This window comes from Toxorhynchites rutilus, chromosome 1, assembly GCF_029784135.1.
Source record: "Toxorhynchites rutilus septentrionalis strain SRP chromosome 1, ASM2978413v1, whole genome shotgun sequence".
In the NCBI taxonomy this organism is placed as follows: domain Eukaryota; kingdom Metazoa; phylum Arthropoda; class Insecta; order Diptera; family Culicidae; genus Toxorhynchites; species Toxorhynchites rutilus.
The window spans coordinates 178,522,123-178,541,550 of NC_073744.1; the positions used below are offsets into that span (position 1 = coordinate 178,522,123).

The 19,428-nt window shown below is 39.3% G+C and overlaps 2 protein-coding genes and 2 long non-coding RNA genes across 11 annotated transcripts in view; 2 read left to right on the forward strand and 2 right to left on the reverse strand.

Annotated features, from left to right (window-relative positions):
* LOC129764258 (moesin/ezrin/radixin homolog 1) overlaps window positions 1-3,281 on the forward strand; it is a 114,866-nt gene extending 111,585 nt beyond the window's left edge. For all 8 annotated transcript variants that reach the window (XM_055763367.1, XM_055763291.1, XM_055763211.1 and 5 more), the window contains one exon: window positions 1,003-3,281. In XM_055763367.1, coding sequence (XP_055619342.1) covers window positions 1,003-1,167 — 165 coding nt within the window. In that variant the 3' untranslated portion in view covers window positions 1,168-3,281. The remainder of the gene's footprint in view (window positions 1-1,002) is intronic.
* Window positions 2,489-6,796, reverse strand: LOC129764665 (uncharacterized). Its single transcript, XR_008741195.1, has 2 exons — window positions 6,444-6,796; window positions 2,489-6,380 (listed from the first exon to the last, which is right to left on the reverse strand). It is a non-coding gene; the product is annotated as an uncharacterized LOC129764665 (long non-coding RNA).
* A 3,340-nt stretch (window positions 6,797-10,136) lies between these two features.
* LOC129762372 (uncharacterized) lies at window positions 10,137-11,334 on the reverse strand. Its single transcript, XR_008740603.1, has 4 exons — window positions 11,073-11,334; window positions 10,977-11,013; window positions 10,573-10,915; window positions 10,137-10,516 (listed from the first exon to the last, which is right to left on the reverse strand). It is a non-coding gene; the product is annotated as an uncharacterized LOC129762372 (long non-coding RNA).
* A 742-nt stretch (window positions 11,335-12,076) lies between these two features.
* LOC129762990 (cleavage and polyadenylation specificity factor 73) lies at window positions 12,077-18,431 on the forward strand. The gene is made up of 4 exons (XM_055761652.1): window positions 12,077-12,399; window positions 12,464-13,917; window positions 17,754-18,202; window positions 18,262-18,431. The coding sequence occupies exons 1-4, from the start codon at window positions 12,329-12,331 to the stop codon at window positions 18,349-18,351; spliced, it is 2,064 nt and encodes a 687-aa protein (XP_055617627.1). The 5' UTR covers window positions 12,077-12,328; the 3' UTR covers window positions 18,352-18,431.
* The last annotated feature ends 997 nt before the right edge of the window (window positions 18,432-19,428 follow it).

A 19,428-nucleotide genomic window follows, 5' to 3' on the forward strand; every position in this document is an offset into this window, starting at 1 on the left:
GTTTTTATTTGTTCCTATATTTTTATTCACACATTCACATACACCAAGATAACAATGTGTCCGTAATATATTCCAAAAGCTAAAGCTTTGAAATGTTGAAGTTGAAGATTTGGAATGATGTATGTTGGTTTTCCACGAGGTTACAGTATTTCAAAATCACTTAAAATCACAACCGTGGACATTTTCGCGAAACCCTACAATGACACCCCCCCCCCCCCCCTTAAGTTGTACATGTGGTATGTGGACATCCCCAAATTGCTACGACCAGAAGCCAGAAGATTCTAAACGGCCACTAATTTCAAAACTGCAGGTGTAGCAGTGCTTCTGAAAGTTGTTTGGAACACGGTTGTATCCAAAATATTATTAAATGCTTCTCGACTAAGTCTGATATACTGATATACGAAGTATTATCATTTATATCGGAAACGTATATAAGACAAATTCACTCATTTTCACTTAGAGAAAGAGAGTCACTTTTATTGCCCCAACTCCCGACTCTGTGGAATAAACGAACTCTCTACTTCACTATCGCTATCGTCAAAAAACATTTCGCTATCCTTTCTTTTTAATCACAATTCTAATATAATATCAAACTATTTTTTTTCGGTATTAATATTTGCAATAGTCGTGAAGTTTGCTTTGTTTACAAAGCCGAAAATTTTGCTCGAAACTCATTTCGTTACTCGGATTGGCTGGCATGTGGAGGTTACAGGGAGAACGAAATGTTTCAATGGCGGCTCAACACCCCTCTCCCCTCTCAAAGGCTATACAAATGAAACATAAATTTTTACATAACACGAGAACTATTAAGCAAATGGTACCAATGGGTTGTCAAAGTTAATGTTTGAAAGTTTCATAACAAAAAAAATCCATTTTGGCGAGACAAAGTTTGCCTCTGGTGTATAATAAAAGAACGAATCATTTGATAGAATACAATTTCTGCACCCTCAATGAAATATACATTCAAATCATTAACATAATGTTCATTCTTCCCACCCGCAGGCTTTGAAGCAAGACCTCGCCCTGTCCCGCGACGACACCATGGAGACGGTGAACGATAAAATCCACCGCGAGAACGTGCGCCAGGGTCGAGACAAGTACAAGACATTGCGTGAGATCCGCAAGGGCAACACCAAGCGCCGGGTGGATCAGTTTGAGAATATGTAAACGACGACGACGACGACGACGGCGGGGTGTTGTTACTGCCTCTGCTGCTGCCCTCTTTCGGTGGGTGGTGGGTTATCGCAGAGATACGAGAGAGAGCGAAGTAGTAGAAGTAGTAGTAGTTGTTGTACCGGTAATTGTAGTAGTAGTAGTAGTAGCAATAGGCGGAAGCAGTGCGCATGCTCGACATACACACAGACACCACACCTACATACTTACACACACACAAAAGAGGTTGATGAAAAAACAATCTTTTATTATTACTATTATAATTATAATGTTCATTATTATTATTATCGGAAAATGTTTAAACTAACTGTTTTCACTTGGCCACTGGAGGAGAGAGAGCATCCAGCGGCAGTCGGTCGTGTGATTGGGTAGTATTCTATTATTTTTCAATAAACACGCATTACACTCACACAAATCTGCAGCAGATCACCTCACACACACAGAGAGACAAACACAACACACACACATTGCATGAAACTGTTAGGAAAATTTAGCTGAAGATGTTTGATGGGGAAAAATAACACACACGACATTCAACATTCAATTATTTAGTATTGAATAGTAATTAGAGGAAGCGATTTTCTTGGAGCAGATTTTTCCTCGCTAGGAAAACTATATGAGAGAGAGGACCAACGCCGTTTTCGATGGGTAAAACTCTTTCCGACAAAAGCGGTAGGTTTAGTAGGACAGAAGAGCAAGAAGCAAAAAAAAAACATTTTTTTAGTCGATTGCTTTTTATTTTGTTTCCATATTTTGCTTTCCCCGCATTCGCACTTTTTTTCTCGTATACATTTTGCGCAAAATTGTAAACACAATGGGTTAGCAGAGCAAAAGTAATGTGTCACGCGAAGCGCAAGAGAGAACAAGAGAAAAGTGTTGAATATTGTTATTGCCTTGTAGTAATGTACCAGAGAGAAGGAAACGATTGCAAATAAAAATAAATTACAACACACAAAAATTCATTCATAGCTTCTTTGGGTCAATTTGAGTGATCCAAAGGCAGAACAACAGCAACAAAAAAAAAACACTTATTACACTAATACTTATTGCTAGTTTCGTATCCATATTATGTACTAATTGAATTGTGAAGACGCAGAATAAATATACAATTAATGAGGTGATTCAGCGTGGTGAAATTGGCGCTTGGAAGGAGACGAGCAAAACTTATTGTTACTAAGTTTAATTGACTACTCGTAGGGATTGATGCTAAGTTAATTGAATAATACATATATGATGAGAAGAAAAAAAATCAGTTAAAATTCCAACAACAAAAAAGTAGAGAACACTCGAAGGAGCAGCAAATATTATATGTTGATAATTTTAGTGTTTAGGGAATCCAATTTATACAATTATCACACTCTTTTCAAATGTCTCCGCTTGGGGACACCCAAAACCAGGAGGCGAAAAGTGTAAGCTATTGAAACTCTTTTTTTCCGGTTTTCCGGGGGATTGACTGCGTCCCGTCGATGATGATGATGATAATAATGGCTTCCAATGAGATGAGACGGCACTGCGACGAAGGAAAAGTGTATCTATCTTAATCACACACACATATATACACGCAGGACCTTGTATTATTTAGTTATTGTGTACAATTCTAGTGGTGGGATACACATATTGTAAGAGAAACTACAATATTCAGAAGATTATAACATTCATATTCACAAAGGAATCGCAGAACAAAAAAAAAACAGAAGAATATTATCGCTGTCTGCCATTTTATCTTTTATGTTTTTTATCGATCGTTTCTGTTAAAATGTTTTAAATTCGATTGCACACGCGCCAACAGCTCATAGTTTTCCTCCCACAAGAACAAAAAAAATTCTATAATTCATATGAGTATTGGAGAAGAAGTGTAAAGCAGCAAATTACAGCTTAAAAAGAGGGGAGACGGCTGTTTTTTTTTCAGAAAGTTTCAGGTTTACTCTGCACACACAATACGATGATGTTGGACTGTATTTTTTTCGTAACGAGCCAGTATTTTGTTCGATTTGTGTTTCCTTCTGACTTTTTTTGCTCTTATTCATATTTCAATATTCCCCTCGGGATGATTTCTGTTCTGTTGTAAAATCTTTGACAAAAATTCACGCCATGTAATTTAATTAGAACTTGTGTTCCTTATTCTTACTTATTATTTCTTCGAAATCCCTTTTTTTTGTTTTGTTTCCAGACAATCAATTAAAATCAGAAGCAGGTTTCTCGCTCGCTTGTACTTCAACCAAAACAGATTTATAAAAAAGAAACATAGAGGAGACACTCAATGAACTGACGACGAAAAAGCAGGTAACTAAAAAAAAGTGCGCCTTGTTTGTTCCTGAGATAGGGGGAACAGAAACAAATATGTAACGCGAAGACTACAACGCAGCAGCCTAAAGCAAAACATGGATTTTTCTTGATACAAAAAAAAACAAAGGATATTTGCAATCAGCTCTATACACACCACAATATTCTTCCTTCCGCGCGTGGGGGAATCAAAACAATGATAAAGCGCTATTTTATACAGTTTTTGCCAGCAAGCAATTGATACCGAACCATGGGTTCTCACGGCAGGTGATAGAAACGTTCACTACATATATAAAAAATATTTAAATATCAGTAGGGGAAATGAATGTATTCTCGGATAAGCTCTTTTGTTTTCGGTCTTTGTGACATCGAGGTTTCCTTTTTTTAATATCTACGACTCGCGTTGGACTTCGATTTCGTGATTCGTTTCGAAAGAGGGTTTGTAATTAGCCAAACGCCTCAACAAAATACGTACGAAAGCAATGACATCTATTATGATTGAAGTTGAGAATTCGTTTAGAATAACATTTGTCTCAGTCATTACAATTGGTTGTCTTATTCACCAAAACAATATCACAGTTTCCTTGGAGAAACATCGGTTTGTACAAATTCTTTATTATTATTTGATTCATCTGACAGAAATAGTCTTAATGAATAATCTATCACGTTTTAAAACACCTGCAGTCTTCTTACACTATTAACAAATTGTGACGTGGACATTCCAAATTCAAACACTGATTCAACAGACGAAAACATGAGGATCATTGCACAAACAAGTTGGTTGTATCCATACAAAGTACGATGAAATCCCGGCTGCATTTAGGATCGGTATCTCATCATCCTACCCAAGGCTCGAAAGTCCAAAAGCGATAGGAGATAAGAGCAGTCGACATCGCCATTGAGTAGTTTAACTACAAACGACGCTTGTTGAATCTTTCGTCTCCGATCAAGTGTTTCGAGTCCAAGCAAGCGACACCTGTCAGGATATGCCGGTAGGTTCAATGGGTCACGCCACGGTAAATTTCTGAGCGCAAGCCGTACAGACCTCTTTTGCACTCGTTCAATCATTAGGTTCCACGTGACATCATTAGGAACCCAAACAGCAGATGCATTCTCCAGGATCGGGCGAACAAGTGAGCAACACAATGCTTTTAGGCAATGCGGGTCCTTGAAATCTTTGGCAATCTTGAATAGGAAACCAAGTTGTCGGTGTGCCCTAGATATGGTCGAAGTAGAATGAGAATGGAAGGAAAGTTTAGAACCAGCACTACGCCTAGATCTATCACTTCATCTACTCTCTCGAGAACATTTTCAACGATGTGATAGTCAAAAATGATTGGGTCCTTGGATCGATGAAAGATCATTACATCGCATTTACCGATGCTAATAACAAGTTTGTTCTTGCGGCACCAGTGAACAAACTCATTGAGAAGCCTTTGAAGGCGTAGACAATTCCCGATGCATCGTACTACGACATACATCTTCAAATCATCAGCATACATAAGTTTGTTCTTGAACACTAACGAAGATGCAACCGCGATACCAATCTGTTCGATGCGCCCATCCGTGATAGTTTACACAGGAGCACTTTTGTGGTCGATCTTATCAAAGGCCGCCTTTAGGTCTGTGTAGATCACGTCTACCTGTACCTTTTGTTCTAAAGCTTCGAAACAAGTACTGGTGAAATCCAACAGATTGGTACTTACGAATCTGCCGGGAATGAAACCGTACTGATCGGACGCTGGGGAGCTAGTTCTTCACATTACGTCGATCGCCACTTTTGTGTACAGGTAACATATATGATTCTTTCTAGCACATGGGAAACACTCCTCTTTCAAACGAGTGTCTGAAAATGAAGACAAGCGGCTCCGCAACACAGCGACGAAAGACAGATGCAGGGATACCATCCGGTCCAGGAGAAAATGAATTCTTCAATTTCTTGGAGGCGTGGATGATCATTGCAGGTAATATTTCGAACGTATCCAAATCTACTGCATCCGCAACGATGTTAGACGCAGCAAGTTCAGCACCGGAATCGCTAGATGGCTCGGGTTGAAAGACGGAAGCAAAATGTCTCGCAAAGGAGTCGCGCGCTTCGGCTTCATCACTGGATTCCTTGTCTTCATACACTAAATTGGACGGAACTATTGGGTTTTTGCGTTTGCTATTGACAAAGCTCCTGAAGGATTTTGGATCACGACGTAGACCAAACTGCACCCTTAATATATGTGATTTGTAGAGTGCAGCATTTAGATGCCAGTAGTCATCGCTTGCATGTTTGAAATTGGCTTTTGTAAAGTGGGATCGATGAGTTCGCATACGTCGCTACCATTGATTGCGTACACGCTTTGCCCTCCGGAGGAGAGGCATACTCCAAGGAGGTGAAATTAGGCACCGTTTCAAAGGAACGTTCGCAGTCAGCCTTTGGCGAATGATGTCGCAAAATTTGAATGCCATGTCATGGACGCTCGTACAATCGTAGATACATCTCCAATCAAACCGGACAGATGGGCAGAAAGGCTATCAAAATAAATTTTGCGGCAATTTATTTTCTTTTCTTCTACATTTCCCACCGAAAGCGAAGTCACTGATTTAGCTGGTGCGTTGAAGCGAATGGTCAGAGGAGGGTGATGAGGATCTACGGACACTAGTGAATCAACGGCGGTCAATACTTCAGCACGGCTTGCTTCGGATACAAAAACCTCTCTGTAGGTTTTTCAGTATATGTAATTTACTTTTGCCTTTGGGTTAGTCCTTCCGGAGGGTAAACAGAAAAGAGTAAACTGTCTTTACATTCGCACTATTTTTACTAGCATTTGCCATCAGTATCTGGAGTTCAACTTCAACCAATTCCCTTTCTTTTTTCTTCTTCGAAAACTATCGATAAACGCATGCTTCAAAATCATAACAAGACTGCAAAGAGGCTGCGGATGAATCTGAATGTCAGATTTTGGGACGAGGAAGAGAATGAGTTGGTAAATCGTTACCTGACGTCAAATTTCTTGGGACGTTCTCAAGCTTCAGAGATCGACTTGCAGCTTTATATATTATATGCAGCTGGGAATTATATATTTGAGTTGGTCTTTTTTGAAAAAGTCACATAGGAATATTGAACGAAAACTGAAAACATGTTAACTTTGAAAAATCTTAACTTGATAAATTACATTTTTATTGTAAATTTTAATGATGTACAACTTGCAATACAGTGTATTAATATCTGTGACACTTAGCGTAAGAACACACTGGACGGCTCTCCCGCGTGGATTTTGCAATGACAGACCGCCGCGGAGCCTCGATAATGGAATGTGTGTGATATAAAACACACAGGGCGGAGCGGGTGTGTACGGTTCCAAAATCACTGTTGTACGGTTCCCCATTCGCTGCGGTGGTCCGATGGAGATGATGCGCCGCAACGGTTTTGTGAGAGTGTTAGTGTTTATGCGCTTTTGAAAGGTGAAAATAAAGCAAGGCAATAATAAATGTACTCTCAGGAGAGCCAACACGTGAAATCCAATCTGCGGTCATGTAGCTGCGGATAATCGTATTCCATCCAAATTGTCGAGAAATGCAATATTTCAGACATTTGTGATCAAGTTCTTTCTCCCTCTCGCTCAGGTAAACATCCCCTCCTCCGTTTTCCATCATTCTGTCTTTATATACCGCCCCTCTGTCCAAACAGTTGTACCTTGTACCATAGACTCGTCTTGCAAACATATGATAATGGCAGATAGTGAAACCGTCGGAAGCCGCTGAATGTGTTTTACATCAAGCTCCTGCTGCGACTTGTCATTGTAAAAATCGCGCGGTAGAGCCGTCTAGTGTGTTTTCACCAGCCGTATTGCACCCGCCATGTTTTTGGTGCCAACATCTCACACGTCAGAAGCATTTTTGACGTGGGACTACGTCTAACCGGAATATATGGAGGGTAAAATGAAAACCTAAACACAGAACATGCAGGAAAAAATGAAAGATTTCGAATGCTTATAGCTCGAACATTTCGTACTGGATAGGAGAGATGTTTGCATCACTTGATAGGGAATATTTCTACGCATCTATCGCAACTAACAAAATGTTGCTTTTCATTAGATAAACAATTGAATAACTGTAAAATATTAGACGTTATCTAAACGCCCTAACTGCATCGTTTTGATTGGCCCGATTTACGAGTGAACTGAAAAGTTTAACCCATCTTAAAGCCAAAAAGAAGAAAAAGAACACATGAAAGTAGGGGGAGCTTTTGTTCCCACCGAAATGTGTTCCCTAATAGAGATTTCTAAACCAAGGTGCCTGGAGAAATCGGTATTTCAAATTCATGCAAGTCGGGGGTATTTTTGTTCCGACTGGAATGTGTTTCCCTAACACAGACTTCAAATCCATGAAGCGTGGGGAAATCTGCATTGCGAGTTCATACAAATCGGGGGTATTTTTGTTCCGATTGAAATGTGTTTCCCTAACACAGACTTCAAAACCGAGGTTTCTGGGGAAATCGGCTCTGCAAATAAATGCAAACTGCGAGTACTTTTGTCCTCGCTTGCCTTTGTGCCTGTCCTAACATGATCTTCTAAACTTAGGAACCTGGGAAAATCGTGCAGCCACTAGAAGCGAATGACATATATTTTACTCATATATTTTGTTCTAGTCATCATACCAAACGTAAAAGGTCCGTCATTAAATTTACTTGTAACGAAGAACAATCAATCACAATAAATGAATTGACTTTACACGGCATTTGTTCATTTTTTTCACTCACAGAGCAAATATATTGTACTCAATTGAATTTGGAAACTGTTTCATACAATCTAGAATTTAATCAATACAAACGAATGATTGCTAAGCTACGGTAGTTCCACGTGAACCTTGCGGTTATATCATAGATATAACCCACTCATTTTTTTTCTTCAAAACAGCGATCCGCGTTGACGGCAGTGAGCTTCGTTTACTAGTTTAGGGGAGCGTCAAAGAACAGCTGATTTTCAGTCGGAGTGAACGTTTTCAAAATTAAAATTATGAACGAAAATTAGCTTTTCCATATCAAATTAGTATTCTGTTTAAATTAAAAACATTTTTGTTTGCAGGTGGGGAAAAAGTCTCATACGAAAATTGTTTATGAAGACAACTTTATATTATAGAGAAAAAAATCAGCAACAATGCTGGAATTGTATGATCATATGAATGAATGAAAGTCAGAAATACGTGTTTCTAATAATTAAATAACATAATGTGAAAATTTTCATTCAAATTTTAAAATTTGAAAACCGGCTCCGTGTCTTCTAATCTGGTAGAGATTACACTAACGATTTTGGGACCCAAATTATGGCTCTAACTTGAAGTCGCCACCAGACGTCGACGTCTTCGCGAATTACCAATTTACCACCATCTGACATATCGTGATGTCGATGATGAACTTTTACAGCAGAGGGATAGTGAGATAGGCGGTGACGGAAGGTAGAGTGAGATAGCGATAATCGTGTCATACACCTGGTTTCCACGCTTACTGTGTACACATAGCTGGCTTTCTGCTAAAATTGTAAATAAAAGCAAAAAAGTAATCTACAAAGAGCAGCTCGATGTATGTTTTTGTCTGCAGAAAATAAGGTTTTCGTTGCTATCGAGTAATTTTTTGGGGTATTTTTCGTTATGTGAATGTTTTACCATCACTTCTCTTCCAGTTTTTCGAATCAGCGGTGAAGTTTTCTTATTTTTACTCCAAAATATTGACGAAAATGAAATACTAATCAAGTCGGGTGAGACGGACACTCCACCGTCAAAGAACAATCATTTTGTTTTGAGAACAATTTGGCAATTCTTTTATTATCAGATGCGCACTAACTATGTTTGCAAGTGCAACCACATGTCATGGACGGATCAGCAGAGCGGTTTATAAAACATAATCAGAATCTGTCATTTGGAGTGCCGGAAGCTATTTTAGACATGAAAAGATGATAAAAATTACAAGCCCTCCTAGGCGATTTTGGTCTAGCCTTTTTTGTCAGATTATCTTTCAAACATATTTGAAGACCTCCAAAACTTATCGTGTACATAAACTTGAATTTTCAGTTAGTGTCCATCTTTCCCACCCCAAGTGTCCGTTTTTCCCGACCTAATCTTATTTTTTCAAAGATGCCGGACACATTCATTGTCGAAAATTTCTGCCACAAAGCCAAATTTTATTACAAAAAGAGACCTAGACTATCAGTTTGTGGTGAGATAGCTATATATTTTTTGTGAAATTCACAAAAAAATCAACTTTTACTTGGGGTGTCCGTCTTTACCATCCTTTCCCCTACATCATTTTATATCCTCTACTGTATGTGATGTGATGTTCAGATTTTCTCTTCCTTTGACTAGTGATCCCCAACTTTTGAAATTAATCGTTCATCCACTAATCGAATACTTTTCAGCACCCACATTCCGTTTTGCCTGCCAAGATCGGGTCGACGAAATGTCAACAATCGACCTCAAATGCTGCCACCTTGCAATCGAGTTATCGACCTTTCATATGCATTCATCGAACAACTTGACGCCACTTTTTCGCCAACATGTGTAAGGCGTCGACCTGCTTGCAGCGCTGCTTCCAGCACTGCTTGCTGCTTGTTTGTATTGGTTTGTTATTGAAAATGAAAAGGAAATACATTGATCGATTTTAATCATTTTATTGAAAAAAATAATAAAAATCCATGTATAATAAAAATAATAATGTATATAATGGAATCGGTGCACCCGGGTTGTCTGGATTGACGATTCAAATCCGACTGAGTACATTGATGAATACCTCCTTGCCCTTGATGACACAGATATGTGGCTGAGGATTCTTCAATGTGCGTGAAGCACGGGATCTCCGATGGGGAAAATTGCTCGAAATACTATCGATGGCCAGGTTCTGCTGCTGTTGCTGTTGATGCTGTTCCCCGGAATAGCACCCTGGATAGCACCTTAAAGGATACTGCTGCGGGAAAGCTGATGCTGTTGGCTGGTGTGACAGAAGAGGAAATAAACAATGTGGTGATGAGGGAAATCATCTTTCTCACTCGCCGATTGATTGAGTCGGATGTATTCATAGCTGAAACAAAATAAAATGATTAGTAAGTGAAAAGCAGAAATGAATTCCCTACTCACCAGTTGTATGATCCGGATAAAAATGCGAACATTAAAATTTCATGCGATTGCGTTCGCTTACCTCGCCTATTTTCATTCTACTATACTACGGAATCAGTGCATTCGGGTTCCTCCGGGGTGGTAATTCAGCTGAGCAAGTTGATAAATACCTCCTTGTCGTTGAGTTTTCGTGTCTGAAGAGGATTTTTGAATGTGCGCGAAGCACGGAATGGGTAAATGGGGAAAGTTCTTCGCAATACCATACCATGGTCAAATTCTGCTGCTGCTGCTGTTGATGCTGTCCGCCGGCATTGCCAACAGGGGTTGGAGGTTACTGCTGCAGGAAAACGGATGTTGTTGGCTGCTGTGATAGAGAAGTGGAAATCCGCACTGTGGTGATGGGAGAAATCATCTTTCTCACTTACCGATTGATGGAAGCAAACGAGTCGAATGTATTCATAGCTGATAAGACAAGATAAAATAATTAATAATTAAAAAGCCGAAATATATTTCATACTCACCAGTTGTATGATCCATTTGTTTTTGTTTGAGATGACAGTTTAGCGGAGTGGAAAAAAGAACCACCAGTGATGCCATTTGGTTTGTTTAATTATTCAGTATTTTCGACTAACGAACTATCCGCGTTGACGATATTGGGGAATAGGCATGACAGTATGGATTTGCAGAAGGAATGAATACACTTTTAAAATGAAAATTATGAATGAACATGATTTTTCCTTAATCAAATTAGTACTCTATGTAAGTGAAAATCATCATTGCCTGCAAGTGGTGAAAAAACGTCATAAAAAAATATGTTTTGAGATAATTTTATATTATAATGACAAGTTTTTTTGAGAATATCTGAACGTCTATAGAAAATAATTCAAATTAGGGTCATGACAACGTACTTTAAGTAGAAAAAATTATGCCAAGAAAAAAATTTCATACAAATTTTAGCAAATATAAACTGATTCGGGCCGACTAATATGATAGAGAATAGTTTGCCTCATACAAACTAATGCCGTATCCAGATGTCGATACCTAATCGTCGTCATCGTGAATAGGTAACAGCGTTACGGTCGTTGTTGGGTCGATGTTTTTTTCGTCGATTGGATTGTGGGCAGTTTGTTATTCGATACGATTAATCGATTAATTGTCACACTGAGAGAAATTATTAGTTAGACTAATATTTCTCATTTGCCATTTGGAATCAAAAAAGAGTTTATTCCGCCTGAAAATCAATTATTATCTTTTACGTTCCCCTAAACTCGTAAACGAAGCTCATTTCGCATCGACGGCATCGAGCTTCTTTTAGGAGTTTAGGAGATCGTCAAAGATAATGATTGACTTTCAGGATAAAACTGCAGCGGTCGTACGGTTTTTTTTTGCTCTGGGTTTGGATCGATTAATTGACGTAAATTCGTTCTCTTCGATTATTGGTTGTGCAGTACTCGTTCGATTAGTAATCGATTTCTGTAGTAAGTATTCGATTAATCGATTAATCGAACGATTATCGGGGATCACTACCTTTGACAACCAACGGTGCAATGTGATGTTTATTGCGTTTGTCACATTGTTTATAACCGGCTGCAACTGTGAATTCTGACAAACATACAGCGCAAAATACGGATCTTTCAAGTAAACCACGAGAAACACAACATTCGTGTGAGAATATTTATTTCGAAAGCTGCAAACAAATATTTGCCAAAAGTGAAAAGTGAATTGTATTGATGAGTGATTGGCATCTTGCCTGAAAAAAAAGTCCTTCCGAACCAAAATGGCTCACAAGCGCAAAGCTGACGGGCAGATGCCGGCAGAGGAGAACGATTTGCTACTGATACGACCTCTGTGAGTTTGGGGCGCGATTTTTGTTATTGAAATTTTCTCACAAAATTTTCACATTTTTCTACAGAGGCGCCGGCCAGGAGGTCGGTCGCTCGTGCATCATGCTCGAGTTCAAGGGCAAAAAGATCATGCTCGACTGCGGCATCCATCCGGGGTTGTCCGGGATGGATGCGTTGCCCTTTGTGGATCTGATCGAGGCGGACGAGGTCGACCTGCTGTTTATATCGCACTTCCATCTGGATCACTGCGGGGCGCTGCCGTGGTTTCTGCAGAAGACCAGTTTCAAGGGGCGCTGCTTTATGACGCACGCAACGAAGGCAATCTACCGGTGGATGCTGTCGGATTACATTAAGGTTAGCAACATCAGCACGGAGCAGATGCTGTACACGGAGGCGGATCTGGAGGCGAGCATGGAGAAGATCGAGACGATTAATTTCCACGAGGAACGGGACGTGATGGGGGTGCGTTTTTGGGCCTACAATGCGGGTCATGTGTTGGGGGCGGCGATGTTTATGATTGAGATTGCGGGGGTTAAGATTTTGTACACGGGGGATTTCTCCCGGCAGGAGGATCGTCATTTGATGGCGGCGGAAATTCCCGCTATGAAGCCGGATGTGTTGATCACGGAGTCGACCTACGGGACGCACATTCACGAGAAGAGGGAGGACCGGGAGAATCGATTCACTACGCTGGTGCAGAAGATTGTCCAGCAGGGTGGGAGATGTTTGATACCGGTGTTTGCGCTGGGTCGCGCTCAGGAACTGTTGCTGATACTGGATGAGTACTGGAGTCAGAATCCGGAACTGCAGGAGATCCCCATCTACTATGCATCCTCGCTGGCGAAAAAGTGTATGGCAGTGTATCAAACGTACATCAACGCTATGAACGATAAGATTCGGCGCCAGATTGCGGTCAATAATCCGTTCGTGTTTCGACACATTAGCAATTTGAAGGGAATCGATCACTTCGAAGACATCGGGCCGTGCGTTGTGATGGCTTCGCCAGGTATGATGCAGAGTGGGCTCTCGCGGGAACTGTTCGAGACGTGGTGCACCGATCCCAAGAATGGGGTTATCATTGCCGGGTACTGTGTGGAGGGGACACTCGCCAAAACGGTGCTGTCGGAACCGGAGGAAATTACCAGCATGTCTGGACAGAAGCTACCCCTCAACATGTCGGTTGATTACATTTCATTCTCGGCTCACACCGATTATCAGCAGACAAGTGAGTTCATTCGGTTGCTCAAACCGACGCACGTTGTTTTGGTTCATGGGGAACAGAATGAGATGAATCGGTTGAAGTCGGCGTTGACGCGAGAGTACGAGAACGATCCGAACGCAGATATTACACTGTACAATCCGAAGAATACTCACGCGGTGGAGTTGTACTTTAGGGGTGAGAAGACTGCCAAGGTTATGGGAAGCTTGGCCGTGAAGAGCCCCGAGGAGGGTCAGAAGCTGTCGGGAGTATTGGTTAAGCGAGACTTTAAGTACCATCTGCTAGCGGCGTCCGATTTGTCAAGTAAGTGTTGCTTTTGTTTCTGTGCTGGAACTAGCCCAAAATTGATTATTTAATATGAATACTTTCAAACATTCACGTTTGCTTACTAAGCGACTAAGTTCATGGGTCGAATCGCAGACTTCTCCATTGATTGATTACACTTTGACCCTTTATAATTTTCTTTTACTATAAATTTCCTAGTACTTCTGTGATCCATTTTGATTTATGTAGAGTATTGGAAATAAAAAAGTACCCAACTGATACTCTGCTACTAGTAACGATTAATCGAATATTAACAATGAGGTAGATGATTTGACCATCTTTACATAATCTAGTCCGGATACCTTGATGCAACAAATTAGTTGTATTATTCACGCATTTATGCAACAGTAAATTTCGTCTGAAGCTCTGTTGATTTGCTGTCGGAAAATAAAAAGTAAACAAGGCTGGTTAATTTGATCTCGTTCGAATATTTGCCTATTAACTTGTTTCAATTTTCTTTCGTTCTCTTTCATTATCCATTATTTTAAATTTGCCTAAAATCTCTCCAATTTTGTCTATTTTTCCTGAGTTTGAATGAATTTAATTTTATTTTCCTTTCTATTCACATTCATTTTCAGTTTTCTTCTTTTTCCTTGAGTTTGAATTGATTCTAATTTTATATTCCTCTGTTTAATTTTCTTCAACTTGTAGTTTTCCTTAAACATCAGTTTTTGAAACTTTCTTCAATTTTCCGTTTTATGAACTTCCATTTTTTTTTAGTTTTTATTTTTCCAAATTTCGCCAGTGTTAGATTTTTTATAATATTAATTTTTTTTTTCTTAATTTTCAATCAATTTTATTTTTGAACCGTTTTTATTATCTTATTTTCTTCAATTTATAATTTTTCTTATTTGTTTCTTTTTCAATTTTCGTTGTTTAAACCTTTACGGTCGTTTGTTTGCTCTCAGCCACCACAGCAAGGAATAATATTTTATCCAACCATATGTAATAGTTTACTCTTTTTCTAAACGAATTCTAGTGTCTAGTGAACTTGTTCACGAATTGATACGCAGTTTCTATGGATAATAAATAACGGTACGGGAAATTAACTTCGACCGCAAAGGGTTAACTTTTCTTGACATTTTCCCATTGTTACATTTCTCGGATTTTTCAGTTTTCTAAAACTATATTTTCATCGACGTTCGTAAGTTTTAATTTTCGTTACGTTATTTTCTTCTATTATCAATTTCCTAATGTTCAATCCTCTTTATTTCTTAATTGTCTTAATTTTGTAATGCTATTCATTTTTGAATTGTGTTCATTTTTAATTTTCTTCAATATGAAATTTTCCCTAAGTTTTATTTTCTCTAAGTTTTTTTTTTCAAATTTTCATATTTCTAATTAAAATTTTCCAAAATTATCCAATTTTCTTCTATTCTATTTTAATAATTTTTCGCTTCTCTTAATTTTATAATTCTCTCAATATCTTGTATTTTAGTTTTTGAATCCCTTTATTTTTTAATTTTCAATTTTCGTCAATCATGTTTTTTTTTCATTTTCAAATTTTCTACAGTTATATAAATGTTCTTTGATTTTTGATTTTCTTCAATCTTCGATTTTATTATTTTTATTTTGAAATTTTCTACAATTTTCCTAATGTTTCATTTTATTTCATTTTTAACTAATTTCATTTATCTATTGTTCTAATTTTTCTATTTACATTTTTGTTTCATTTGTTCTCAATATTTGAATTACTTTCTTGTTTTTATTTACATTTTTTAATCATATTCAATTTTTCTAATGTTAATTTTTTAATTTGGTCCAATTTTCCAAGTTTTCAAGTATCTTTTTTCATCCAGTTTTCCTGACTTTCCTGAATTCTCTATATTTTTTCATTTCGTCAAACTTCGTTTTCGGTATCGTGAGAAAGGTAGAAACATAAGATATTTCTGAGCTATGTAAATATTAGATGATACACTGCGTTTCAGAATTATAGAACCACTTTATTTTTATAATAAGTGTTTGAATTTGGACATATTTCGCGAAACGATTGGGAGGTGTACAAACTAAAACCGAGAGTGATTCACTGAATCACTGATTCACCAGATTCACCCAACGTACCCTCCGAAGCCCTAGATGCCATTTTACACCTACTACCCTTGCACCAATATGTGCAACTTGAAGCGGAATAAGGTGCTCTTATGCTTAAACGTGCAAAACATATAGCAGGAGAGCTCACAGGGCATTTACAAATCATGAAAGATTTACAACTGAACACTTTAGTAAGCATGAATGAAGACTGGGTGGAAACAAAGACTAACTTCAGTGTCCCCTTCAAAGTGATTGAATTTAATCGGAGCGAATGGGAAGAAGGTGGTCTTGAAACTCGTACAGGATCACTCGTGTTCTCTACCGATGGGTCTAAAATTGTTAAGTCTACAGAAGCTGGATTATTCGACACTGACCGGAAAACTGACCGATAATCTGTAGTTTCAAGTTGAAACTTCTGAACATTTACTGTGTCAATGCAGTACATTAATGATTAATGCCTTATGCCTAACGAGATGTGATCTGCTGAACCAAAAAAGGTAAGGAATTCATGAAGGAAGTCATACTTTCGTGGGAAGAGATGCAAAGTCCTAGTCTATCACTTATCACTTATCACTTATTTCCTGAATGATGGAACGAACTGACAGTGCAAATATAGCAAACTGGAGTGCACTACAATAGATCATACTAATGATTGCCGTGGTTCCATCCAGAGGAGGAAAGGTTGTCAAACCATCATAGAAACATTTCTTGTACTCCAAAATCCTCATATTTCAGTTTTGGTTCCATTTGTTCTATTAATTCTCGAGTTATGCGGAAATGTGTTTTGTTTGTGTGAGAGCTTCCCTTCCAGAATAGGGAGGTATGTCAAACCATCATAGAAACATTTATCGTACCCAAACCAATGTCAAATTTGCTTGATTAGTTCTCGAGTTATGCAGAAATCTGTGTTTCATTTGTATGTCAGTTCGACATTCTTTCCCCCTTAGAGAGGGGGGAGAAGTGTTGAGCCACCATAGAAACATTTCTGCTTCCTTAAACCTCCACATGTCAAATTTGGGGGCAACGAATGTTTCTATGGTGGTCCCTTTTCTGTGAAAGGGAGGGGAGTCACGTACAAATGAAACACACATTCCAACATGACAATTGACAATTGAAAATGAAGGAAAATGAGAAAATTCGAGCGCAAAACTCAAGGAAGGAATCACCCGATTTGAGCTGTATTTATTTTATTATATTTTTTGCATCAAACATCTATTCCATGTAACGGAAAAACATGTTATTTGCAAATGAACGAGAATTTAGTCTGGAAATAATTTTATATTATAATGACGAGTTTTGGTAGAAGTACTAGGAAATTTATAGTAAAAGGAAATTATAAAGGGTCAAAGTCTAATCAATCAATGGAGAGTTCTGTGATTGGATCCACAAAGTTTGCTTTGTAAGAAATCGTTCATATCAAGAAATTAACTTTGTGCTGGACGAAGTTCGCCGGGTCAGTTAGTATATAGATAAATTAAATCGATTGTGCTCCCGTGGCCGAGTGGTTAGCGTCATAACTAACATGCCGGAGGTTCGGGTTCAATTCCCGTTCTGGTCGGGGGAATTTTTCGTCAAAGAAATTTCCTCCGACTTGCACTGTGATCACGCGTATTCTAGAGCTTGCCACTCAGAATGCATTCAAGGCGTGTTATTTGGCATAGAAATCTCAACTAAGTACTAATAAAAATGACGCAAGTAATACTACGTTGAGACGGCGAAGTTCCTCTAGGAACGTTAGTGCCATTGAAGAAGAAGAAGAAATCGAACCTTTTTTCTTGCTTTAGAATACACCGACATGAGCATGTCGGTGGTGACCCAGCGCCAGAGCATCCACTGGCAGGGTTCTGTTGCCAGTTTGAAGCTGCTCCTCGACCGGATAGGCGGTCCTGGAACGGTCACTAGCGACCCGCCGGATAACGAGAAAACGTTCAAAGTGTTCGACTGCATCACGCTCACGTTTGACGGGAAGTTTGTGGTTATGGAATGGCAGGCGACTCCGGTGAACGATATGTACGCCGACACGGTGCTGGCCAGTATGCTGCAATCCGAGCTGAGCGGCAGCATGGTAAAGGGTTCGGCGGGCCAGAAAGCGGACAGTATGCACTACAAGGAGTGCCTGATTGAAACGCTGCAGGATATGTTTGGGGAAAGTTCGGTGCCGAAGCTGTACGAGGGCGACAACCTTTGCGTGACAGTTAACGGTACCATGGTGAACATCAATTTGACCACATTGGTAAGAATTATTTTCTTTTAATTTTGTTCCCTTAATCAATTTCAATGAATACTCGTCAGGAAGTCACATGTGAGAAGGATGAGATTCTCTGCCAGACGGTAAAAACGGCAGTCAATCAACTGCACCAGAGTCTAGTACAAACATCTTAGGTGTTTCGCACCCTGAAACATTAATTGTTATTAAGACATCTCAGTTACGAGACCTATATTATATTGAATATGAATACGTACAGGTTTGTCATGATTTCATCCGAATTTTTCCATGTTCTCTCTGATTGGAAACAAGAAGACAGTTTTAGATATCGTTACAATATGAACATGTTTAGAACTAGAGTATAAACAGATGTAATTTAACTCCATTTACTTAACACCCCTTTTTCAAAATAAATCTTCTAATCAGGGTTCCAGTAAAAATGTGTTCATCTCAACACCAGGTGAATTGTGCATCGTCAATCATAGTAACCCATGTGTTTTCAAACAAAATTTGACAGCCCTATCAGTTGAACTGCAGAAGTTACGGCGAGAACAGTAAAGCAACTGCGTTGCGTTGTTTATGCGTACTGGGAGTACCATCCCGTTGCGAAGAAAAGGGACAAGCACTTTGAGTCTGCCGGACACGCGCCCGTTTCGGTATCTATAGTATCCTTACACTTCTGGAGAAGAATGAGAGCACTGAACGGAGGCCTGGTTTCGGTCGCCCGATGGTGCTACGCGATCGTAAACTGCAGCTGAAGCTAAAGCAGAAGACGGAGAGAAAGGTGGTCACATCGTTTCGGGCTGTGAGCCGGGAAGTCGGAGCAACGGGCCAGACTGTGCAACAATACATAGCAAAGATGGATGTCATCATGCGGAAACGTAAATCAAGACCGGTCGTGTCGGAACAGCAAGCTGTGACCTAGAAACAAGGCCTGAAAGTGATGGAGAATGAAAGTTTTCCGGCGAAGCGTAAAGTCGCGGTCCTCATGGACGACGAGACGTATTTAACGCTGGATGGCAACGACTGGTAGGGAACCAGCAACTTCACGTCCCCCACCAAGGAGGTAAGCTACGATGCGAACGAGTGAAAGAACGTGATGAATTGTAGAGGTTTTGAACTTTTCAGTTCATTCGCCTTTAAACGATGTGAAGTACATCTCCTACACCAAGAAGGTGCTTCTGTGGTTAACCATTAGCGAAAAGGGGATGTCAAAGCTGCTTTCCTTCCGTTCGGGACTGTAAATACATAGA

Bases quoted from the DNA above. Each gene is read 5' to 3' on its own strand.
- LOC129762990 (XM_055761652.1), top strand. From the start codon at position 12,329: ATGGCTCACAAGCGCAAAGCTGACGGGCAGATGCCGGCAGAGGAGAAC. The intron at 13,918-17,753 runs GTAAGTGTTGCT...TTCTTGCTTTAG, and splicing joins AGCGGCGTCCGATTTGTCAA to AATACACCGACATGAGCATG. The intron at 18,203-18,261 runs GTAAGAATTATT...AATACTCGTCAG, and splicing joins ACATCAATTTGACCACATTG to GAAGTCACATGTGAGAAGGA.